Genomic DNA, 10,797 nt, shown 5'->3' on the forward strand with positions numbered 1-10,797 from the left:
TGGGGCCTGTGGGGAGGTGCGAACGCACCCCGTGCACCCCCCCCCCCCCCCCCCCTGGTTACGGGCTTGGGAAATAACATGCACGTTTCTCAATGTCACTGGATTCTACTCATGGAAAAATACTTACTCTTATCAGGCTCCTTTGTTACCTTGCCAAAGATCGTCGGAGTGACTAAGTCCTTAGAACTTTCACCCTCGGAGTTTGTGGCCGTCACAATAACTTCATACATCTTATCCAATTGCACCGGCAGAATGTACCTCTGCACTCGATGCATGTAGTACGGTTGAAACGTGGACATACTCCATGGTTCACTGTTTCGTTCATTAATGATTCTGTAATATATGTTGTTATACACAATAAAACATCCATGGTAGTCAGAATTTGTCCACCAAATTATGGCTGTGCTGGAGTCTGTGTCTTGAATAACTTTGATGATTTCAGGTGGGTCTGGTGCAGCTATAAGACATAAAACCACTATATTTAGGCAAGAGAGAAGTACTAAGGGTAAGAGAGGTAATCCCCCATATAGGCCTTGTTTTCAAGGCAGTTCAATGTTTTTAGATATGGTATTGCCCGCGTTGCACGGATGTTTTCTTGGAGGATGAAAACGCATGCAAAGCCGCTTGGGCTGCCCATTTCAGTAAAATCCGCATCCCAGGAATAGCTACATCTAGGCACTTCGCGGTAGCCTAAAACCAGCAGTGATCTAAAAATAACTTTGGAGGGATTATTTTAGGAACAAAGCCTAAATGCCTTTATAGCCTTTATGGTCTCTTGGCTTAGGAAATGCAATATATAGGTTTCATCGGTAAGGTAAAGTCTGCATAGGAGCCAAGTGGCCCATGAGGCCGGAGCTTATCCCGGTTTCCGTAGCATGAAGCAACTAGGAATACTTCTACTCCCCCCTAGATGGGATGCCAGGCCATCACAGGGTTACCCCCAGCATTAAATTCACCGGTACCCATTTGTACGCCTGGGAGGAGAGAGGCATTGTGAGAGTAAAGTGTCTTTCCCAACTGAACACAACACAATGTCCCCGGCCAGGGTTCGAACACGGACCGCTCGATCCGGAGTCGAGCGTACTAATCATGAGACCACCGTGCCTCTATCCAAGTGAGTAGGTCCTCAGACGTATCCGGGACAATCACACCAAATGAATTACTGGTAGAACCGGTTTGGAACGATTAACCATGTTCTAAACGAGCGAGGACTTGATGCGAATAATTAAAATCGATCAGTTTGAAAAACAGAGCCTGGTACCTAAAGGGGCATCTAAAATGTAATAAGTTTACCACACGTCAGTTTTTTTCTTTTTAGTTCAAACACAAAGGTGTAATTAATGCACTTTTGAAAAGCTGTGATTTAAGTCAGCTTTGTAGGTGTATCTCCAAACCATACAAAGAACATTTAGAACATTTCTAATCTCATACCTGATGGTGTTATAGTGATTTCTTGTCTCCATGATGAACCGACAGCTTTTCCGCTCAAACTAAAGGCGGTCAACTGAACAGAGTATGTTTTGTTTCTCTCAAGGCCCCACCAAAACGCACATGCTTCAGTCAGCAGTTCATTTTTTATGGGAGTGTTTAGTTCTGAAGAGTTGATCTCCATAACATACTGAAAGTTCCTCGAACACACCACTTCTACGGGAGGCAGCTTCCACGTCACTTGAAAACTGCTACAGGCTGCAAAGACATGCGATACAGCCGGTGACACCTGTTTGCTTATCGAGCCTTCACCTAAAAGAGAATGGAGAGGAGGCGGATACTCAAACGAACTGTAGATTGGGGTGCTTTCCAGCAAAAGGGGGGTGGAAGGGGATGAATGTCGTTGTCAGCATCTCCACAATATTTCTCTGTAACACTGCCCAAGACCACCTGAGACTGTTTTCAGACGCTCTATTCCCCTTTTTCCAGCCTTACCAATAATTTAACAAATGACAAGACAAATTACTTCAACGCATCTAGGGGACGCTCTCGGCGTATAATTGAAATCTCCCAACCATAGTCACAGAAAATTATTGTTCGTGAAATTATGTTAGGTAGCTTTGGTCATACACCAAGCCCAAAATTTTTGACTGAGTACGACGCAGTGACACACGCTTACACGACCCCAACCCCTTCCGTGCTCGCTGGCAAAGAACTGCGGAAGAAGAGAGGAAGTGTGTATTCTGTTTCGGAAACTAAAAAAATTGTACTAAATTCTGACATTTTTATTTAAATCTAAATTGATAGCTGAGCTCCGGCGGCCCGAAGGGCCGTCAAGCGGAGCCCCATACTCATGTAGGAAAGAAAAGGAAACCCATGAGTTGAATTTTCATGGTTATCATGGCTAGCGGTATTGCTCGTGGGCGCGTACGCACGACGACGACGGCGACGACGGCGACGACGGCGACGACGGAGTCGCGCAACATGGCGGCCATACTCCAAATAATAGGTTGACAGAGACAGGCAGCCTTGGTTTACCGTGTACTTCTTTGATATTGGACATCCATGTCGTGATCAATTGACACCTGTCAAAACAAGGTATCCGCTGACCAGTATCACGTGACCACATCGCGGGCTCAAGTTTACAGCTTATCGAGGTCACTTGTTTTTTGAAGTTGACCGCTGACCAAGTGCTGGTTTTTGATTGGATCGCGGGCTCATGTCAGGTTAACTTGTTGAAAACAAGGCAGGACTGTTCGGAAGCCGGTTCACACTAACCCGGGATTAAGGGTTAACCGAATTATAACTTTTTCTTCTATAAAAATGTTTTTTGTTCCCTTGTTTTGTGTATATGGTGATTATTAAAACTCAAAACAGAAGGCCAAACATTATACAGAAAACCTCACCGCAAAATTTCAAAACTCAAATCAAAATTCTACCTTTTTCTGGGTTAGCTTAATCGGGCTCTGAACAGTCCGTCCTAGGATCTACGTTTTTAGGCCGGCGTAAATCTATATATTAGCAACTTATAACAATGGGTAAAACCTTCACAAAGAGCAGCAATGGATGACTTAACTAGCAAAGGTGGGGATGAAAGGTAAGGGTCAAGAATTTTGTAAAATGGATTTCCCAATTAAAACAATCAAGAGACGAGACGAGAAAGTGAGCCTACTCTGATCTCCGCAATTTTTTTATTTCCACCCCGGAAACCGCGGAAAAGAATAAGTCAATTAAGAGCCCGGACGCACTGGGCAAATTTTTGTTTATTTTGCGAAAAAATCTGTCATCAATTCCCTGAGACAAGTGCGTCCGGTGATTTTTAGATCTACCAAATTTTGTCAAGGTTTACCAAACTTCAAAGACGCCGTCGTCCTGCCTCGGAGCAGGACAAATTTTTGTCAGGCGTGAAATCTGACAGATTTGTGAATTTACACGCCATGATTTGAAGGAAAATGTCAATCAAGAAAATTTGATCTCTATTTTTAGTCGGAGTATTTCAGTCCGAAGCCCGCCAAAATTAAATTTATATTTGCACGTCAATCAACGATAAACATGGAAGATTCGTACCTCGGTATGCTCCATGACGATCCGTTCGCACAGTACAACTGTTACGGTTCCCAAGTCTACGTTAACGTTCCAGCTGCATCTCCAGGACCAAGCTCTGCTCAATTTGTACATCCGTATGTCCACCCGAGTCAGCCGAGTACAAGTACAAGTGCAAGTTTCTCGACTACATGTAATCAAATTGAAAGCGCGCAAGCGATGGTGTTAATTTCCATGTGATTGACACTTGTGGTTAACAAATATTTTGCTGTGATTCAGTGAGCCCACGCTTGACAAATTAAAAATTTGGCAGAGACAAATTTTGTCGAGATTTTTGAAAGGGCCAAACAAATTTTGTCAGTCCAGTGCGTCCGGACCCTAATTTTCACCGGAAGTATGAGCTTTGGCAGCTCAGATTTCTCGGGAAAGTTGTAAATCTTTTTCACAACAGCATGTAGGCGCGATATCCCTGGTTGATAAAGTTTTGCCGAAGAAAAACTGTCAAAGTTTATGTCTACTAAGGACACACACTTGATTCCAAGTGATCATGCCTTGGCAATCTGGTCTTTGACGACGCTCGTAAACGGACAAATGCCTTTGTGTTGTTTCGTTGCCCGCTTGCAATCACATACGTTTGTAATATTTAACTCTTCCCATCTGCAGTCGGCAACACGACAAGTACGTCTTGATTCATTAACATACTTTCAACTGCTATTTCCTGCTCCCTCTTTAGTTTGAAATTTAACCAGAAATAGACTGGAACTTTGTTAAAATATCAGTAATACGCGCACTCAACTCTTCCTCTGACTCCATATGTGGACGACTTGTTTTTTTTTTTGTGCGGTAAATTACCGACTCCATGGGGATTTAATCGCTCCTCATCAAGCATAATAGATTGACAGTTTTCTCGCCTTTCCCGCTTTTCGACCAATGGTATTTCACTTCGCTCAGACGAAGCAGAAATGAAAAAATTACAGAAATCAGGGCAGGCTCACTTTCTTGGCGCCTCTTTACCAGACTCCTTCCCGCCGGATCGCTTTGCTCTTCGCCGCTCGCGCGTGTGACTCAAAGGTGAGCCTGCTCGCAGGCTAATTGGGATCCAGTTGCATGTATGCAAATTTGACGTTCGAAATTGCTTTCCACGTGTCTTACCTTGTAAATACCTGGTATAATACGTACCTCTTTGGGGACAACTGCCTTACCTTGGACACATGCAAAGTAAATCCTTCTCTGACATTGGGAATATGTTATACCATTCTTGTACATGTCCAATAGGGATGTACAATTCTCCAGAGGCTCCCTCCGATCCCACCTAAGAATATCTCTCAACTGAAACCTGATGAATGCCGTTGACTGATATACGAAAAATTTTAACATGCAGAAGTTTTTCTCCACTCGAAACGTTTTGGCTTGAAGTCTTGTGCAACTTTCTTTTGGGTCCACCAGTGAGCCCGGTATAATTTCTGACGATAGAAACAAACAATCGTTCCCATAATGGATCCAACCAGCTCTGCAACGTGCTGCAAAAAAGTATATTGGTTTCCAGTGAGGAAGGAATAACTATTTTCAATATACTTGTTGTGTCCATATCTGTTAACCCTCGGACGTACAAGCAAACTAATACCCCACCGTGCTAAGGGAAGGAGGGGTGGATGGAATCCCTCCTCTCGGTTTTCGCTCTGTTACGGCACAGTGGAATTAATTTACATTGGGTAGATAGCCCTAAGCTTTTTATACAAAATAACACCATTTTGTAAGTTATGCCTTCATATGACGTCAAAAGACGTCTTTCGATCCGCCATCTTGAGTCCAAAAACTTGGATTTTATTATATTATCAAAAAGTCTAGAAATAACGGAAATTACTACAGAGTCAAACCAAAATGCTTATGGAATGTAAACATTCAAGAATTTCTGCAATTTGATGAAGAGAACTGGAAAAAAATTATGTCAAAACGTTGAAAAAAATGCTGTCATTAATGACTTACTTTCGTTCGTTTTGACTGCTTTGAAGGAAAAATGACAAATTATGGGCCTGTGGTTGAATCTGCACGTGTTAACGTTTACCCCGAGATCTTTTCCTGAGGATAACACTGACCAAGGTTTTGCTGGAAAAATGCCCATCGCGCTATCAAATTGTCCAATATGACGGCTCGACGGAAACATCCCATCACGAATATTCATCCAACATGAACCGGCTTGAGGAAGAGGGGCTGGGATGTGCAGAGTTAGAAGCACGTGATGATCCTCAGGGACAGAGATAATCCAGGTATAGTTGAATTTTGTTTGCGTTATGTTAGGATAGTCTGGGCTGCTAAAGTTTCCAGTGCTACCGTGGCGAAGGTGAAAGCTGTATGAGATACAAGCTGAAACGAAAGTGTTGAAACACAGTTAATGTTACGCTATTTCCGCATTAACATACATTGTAACAATATTTTTCCTTTTCTTAGCAGCTGAGAAGCTTACTCAGTGATAAACGACTAACATTATGCAGGCCTTCAGAATGATTTTCGTGTTTATTGGTCTCGTAACTCACCCTCCTGCTCTTGTACAGTGTGCACAGATGAGAAAAATAGTCTTCGTAACTGTCTAGTAAGAAGCCTTCGAAGAAGTCATTTATAACCCCCGTGCTATCTGCGCTATGCTGCGCGGATTAGTCCATTACACTGCGCGGATTAGTCCATCGGTTGATTGACTGTTTGACTGACTGACTGACTGACTGACTGCTTGATTGATTGATCGATTGATTGATCGATTGAATGATTGATGGATGGATTTATTCATTGATTGGTTAATTGATTGATTGGTTGGTTGGTAGATTGATTGATTAATTGATTGCATGATTGATTGACTGATTGATTGACTGATTGATTGATTGATTGATTGATTGATTAATTGATTAATTGATTGATTGATTGATTGATTGGTTGGTTGGTTGGTTGGTTGAATGATTGATTGACTAATTAATTGATTGTTTGATTGATTGATTAACTGATTGATTGATTGATTCATGTATTGGTTGGTTGATTGATTTAAAGATTGATTGACTGACTGTTTTACCGATAGGTCGACGAATTTGACGTTTTGACTGAAGGACTGATTGACTTTTAAAATGCCATTTGTTCATTGTTTGCACTGCATTAAGTCACTTTTGCTGCCTTTGTTTGCATGTCAACATTCACCTCCACTATAACGCACATTTTGAAAAAAATAGAATATCATTAATAAATTGCACGTAATAGCTTGGAGGAAAATGTATTCTCAGTATTATTTGAATTATATTCCAGACATGCAAAGACCCGCCTTGTACCTAGTGCACTAACATATTTAATCAATACTTACTGTCTATTGACCTGCTACACTCTCACAATAACTTTTCCTCGCTCTCTTACTAATGGTGCTACATTCATCATACTGCATCATCTGCAGAGACCCAGGGGCAGTTAGTCGGGGCTGGGGCCCGTTTCTCGAGAGCCCCGGAATCTTTTGGGTCCGAAAAGCCATTTTTAGTTAATCGATATTTAAAGACAGAGAGGTGTACACGCCTGAAACTTCTTGTATGAAGAGAACCTCTGTTCGTATTAAGGATAAATGAATAAAACAACTCTGCACTCAAAAGGTTTGAGATTTTGCTACGACTTTTCGGGTGCGAAAACTTTTCGGGACCTTCGAGAAACAGGTCCCTGGAGTAGAACCGGCAAAAATTGACGCGTCGAAAGTCTTACTATAGACTCTTCAATTTTTGCCGGATTTATTGACTCCCGCCCCTGGGTCTTCAAGGATGATCATAATGCGAGTTTTAGAATTTGTGGGTACATCAAGACAACCTCGTTTAGCTGCTTGTTCATGACTTCTTGTTTTTTTAGCACTGATTATCTTGGCTAAGTATCAAAAGAATAATATATGAGGAAAATTGCAGTAAAGAGAAGTCGGAAAGAATCGGTTATTATATGATAGCCTTGCTGTAGCGTAGAAATCGGATATGCCCTTTTCATGAAAACCCAATACGCCGTTCTCAAAATTTGATTGGCAGTTTTCACTATTTGACCTACCTTCGCATGTTATTTTCTTGAAAATGATGAGGCATGTCCACCACAAGGCCGGCAGCAAACGCTTGGTTACACGAAACATCGTTGAAATAGGAGGAAAGTCTGAAATGTTCTGCTAGTTAAACACTACTACACGCCGTTAGTTTAAAACAGCTCTAACGTCAGAAGCTGACGTTTTTGAAATACACAAAAAGTAATGAGCAAACAGCATTAATGAGTTCTAACTTCCTGACCAAATTAGGAATATCAAAAGGCACCGTTATCATTAATTAGTGCAAACAAATGGAGAGAAATGATTTCAGTAAGACCCATTAAGTTAATGAAAGAAAGAGAAACCAGCAGTTTATGAACAACTTTTTTTTTTTTTAACAAAAGGTAGAAATTAGTTTTGCACTTTCAAAGTTCTCACATCTGTTAAAAATTCACTAGCAAAAATAATTCATTACACATTTATCTCTTAACCTAAGAAGATGCTTTTCGACGATGCTTCTATTGTCAGTACTGAAGTGCAAAATAAAACCAGAGCAAACAAAACGAAATTTCATTGCTGTTTAGATTGTACAGTAGAATATTGCAGGCCAGATAAAACTTATTACATCTGGCAGGCTGTTCGTTACAGTACTGTAAATGAAAGCAGCTGAAATTAATGAATTAAGAGGTAATCATTGTAAAGTTCACTAGTTTCAGTCGCCGCTGTTAATAGCACTTTGACGAACAGCTTCATTTTCCTGGATAAAGTGCGTAGAAGAAATAACGACAAGGAGAATAAAGCCAAAATGAGAGATACATTAAATTTTATTTTATTTGCTTTAGATTTATTTTTTGTAAACCACTGATAAAAGCAATGTTACAATAGCATCTATTGGAGTCAGATACGTTTTTGTCTTTTACTCAATATTTTACTGTATAGCTTGGACAGGAATGGTATCCTTGTTTTTTGCTTCAATAATGGTAGAAGCAACGTCACAGCATCGTTAATCAATTTATCACATAAAAAGTTTTTTTTTTTTAGCAAAGGTCTATCAAACAAAATTTCTACCCGTAAAATTACATATTAGTTTATGAATTCGTCTTACGTCATAGCCAAATTTTTCCATATTTTTGCTCAGCGATAATAAAGCCAATTTTTTTTTTTTTCTAAGGGGGTGCATTAACGAATCCTGCAATATGATTGGTTCTTAACGCGGTCCGGATATTCTTATCTTTGACCATGGTCACGGTATAGCGCGCGATGTGTGTGTGGAAAATGACACAATTATAAAAGAGATGTGAGAGGAAAATATAAATAAGCTATTTAAAACTGGCATAGGGTCGGTCTGTATAGTAAAAAAATGTGACTTAGAACTTGCTGTCCTGGACCTGCCGCTTCGGGCTGCATTTTCAGGACCTCGGTCACAGTTTTTCACTATACGTACCTCCCTGCCGGCAAATAACATATTTATTGTCCAATTTTCTTCAGGAAATTACATCTCAATGCTGTTTCCTTTAGACTTGTTATCTACCTTAAAACATCAGTTCCTGATAATGGCACCGTTTTAAAATAACAGCTTTTGAAAATCCTTTTTATATGATTTTAACATCCCACGGAACATTTGGCGCCAGTAAGAGAGTGACCTTGAACTAACACCAACATAGCAATCAAGCAAGTCCTCTTGTAAAAAGATTACTAGGACCAGTCTATTCCCTCGAAAAACTGTCATGGCTTGCGCAGAAAAGTTCATGTCAAGTGTTCTTTACTATGTGAGTACTTTTTATTAGGTTGCTTTAATTTGTTTCTCTAAATCCTTGTGTTAAATTCTAACGTGGGAAAAGCACATCAAGTTAATAGAAACACCGGCCAGTTTGCTTGTGCGGGTGAAACTCCCATATATAAAGGACGGAAGTGCTCGTCGGAAATATTGAAAAGAACCCCTAACAGGTGCTTAGCCTGCGTAGCAGGCATATTAAGGGGAGGGGGTGGGGGAGGAGGAAGAGAATTCGGGGAAGGGAACTTTTTCCCTCCCCCGCCACTCCTCGGTTTTTTTTTCCACGAATTCTCTTCCTCCTCCCCCAACCCCTCCTCTTTATACGCCTGCTACGCAGGCTAACAGGAGCCAAGATCCTGTTTGTGGGCGTGGCTTGAATTTTTTTTTCACCCCTAAGTAAGAAGTACCAACTATCAGCACATTATCCCCTGTCATATTCTTCTCGGCTCAAAACTCTAAAAGTTACCGCAAAAGCTCCCAATCTGGGCCTTCTGAGGTCGAACACCTTAAGAGGTACCCAAACCGTTTTTGAACCACTAAAAGGCACCACGAGTATCCCCGTCCTTTTTTACATGGGAGTCCCCCCCCCCCCCCCCCCCACCTTCCGGGTTGCTTGGTCTTGTCCATGATTCCTCTTTGTTTCTCTGCTCTTTATTTTTGACTTCACATAAAAAGAGTAATTTTTTTTAGCAATAGTTTTGCTTGATCTTGCGCGGGTGAGTTGACGATTCAAATTTAAAATTGCTAACCTCAAACGAACCTCAGCGATATGTGGCCCAAACAAAGTGAGATTCATAACGTGCAGTGCCTTCAGTATTAATAGGGAGCTTAAGCAACGACGACGACGCCCAGCAGTCAAAAATGAATTTATATTTTATCAGCGAAATTTGCAATTGCCTGGATGTGTTCAGTAGACCAGTGGCTCTAAAAACGTGTTCACGTTAAATACGCAATGACAGCGTTCAGCTCCAAATGGAAATACGAAAACTTAGCCGTCGTCATTCGCGTTCCGCAGACTACCCAGAACCGGGTCATTTCATGTTGTTGTTTTGCAGAGGAAGGTAAAGAAAAGTACAAAGATTTTTAACGCACGTGCACAGCTATTGTTTTGCTCAGTAAACCTTTTGTTTGGTGACGTCCTCGTTGCCGTCATCGTCGTGGTTTGCTAAGCTCCCTATTATCCTGCAGCCGCTCAGACTACACCACATACTCACTGACCAGCATGAACGCGCTCACTCAAAGCAATCCAAGATGGCGACTATTACTGACTCGGAGACCAGTCGGAGGTTGTTAACCGCATTTTTCTTGTATGCCGTGTCTCCGGCAGCGACGGCGCACGTTGAGCAGCGACTGCTCACTAGTCTAGTGCCTACAAGTGGTTTCAAAAACGTGAGAGATTAAAACTAATTTGCATTCTAAATTCTGTAATGTAAACAAAACAGCTTGAGGTGTTAAAAATCTATTAAAGTAGAAAACGTTTTCAAGATACCTGCCAACAAAAACAAAACTATTAACCACAGGAAAACACAAAATA

The 10,797-nt window shown here is 41.2% G+C and overlaps 1 protein-coding gene across 2 annotated transcripts in view; it reads right to left on the reverse strand.

The window, feature by feature from the left end:
* Positions 1–10,797, reverse strand: part of LOC110057104 (uncharacterized) — a 35,313-nt gene that overhangs the window by 22,209 nt on the left and 2,307 nt on the right. Inside the window, exons 2-7 of one of the 2 annotated variants that reach the window (XM_089292166.1) lie at positions 10,482–10,632; positions 7,522–7,620; positions 5,458–5,835; positions 4,674–4,991; positions 1,432–1,740; positions 128–457 (exon numbers count right to left, since the gene is read on the reverse strand). In XM_089292166.1, the coding sequence (XP_089148292.1) occupies positions 128–457; positions 1,432–1,740; positions 4,674–4,991; positions 5,458–5,835; positions 7,522–7,600 (1,414 nt within the window). In that variant the 5' untranslated portion in view covers positions 7,601–7,620; positions 10,482–10,632. Of the gene's footprint in view, positions 1–127; positions 458–1,431; positions 1,741–4,673; positions 4,992–5,457; positions 5,836–7,521; positions 9,857–10,481; positions 10,633–10,797 lie in introns of those variants that run through there. The other variant, XM_089292167.1, reaches the window with a different exon arrangement.

This window comes from Orbicella faveolata, unplaced genomic scaffold (assembly GCF_042242905.1).
Source record: "Orbicella faveolata isolate gen_17 unplaced genomic scaffold, um_ofav_v1 contig_24, whole genome shotgun sequence".
Lineage (NCBI taxonomy): Eukaryota > Metazoa > Cnidaria > Anthozoa > Scleractinia > Merulinidae > Orbicella > Orbicella faveolata.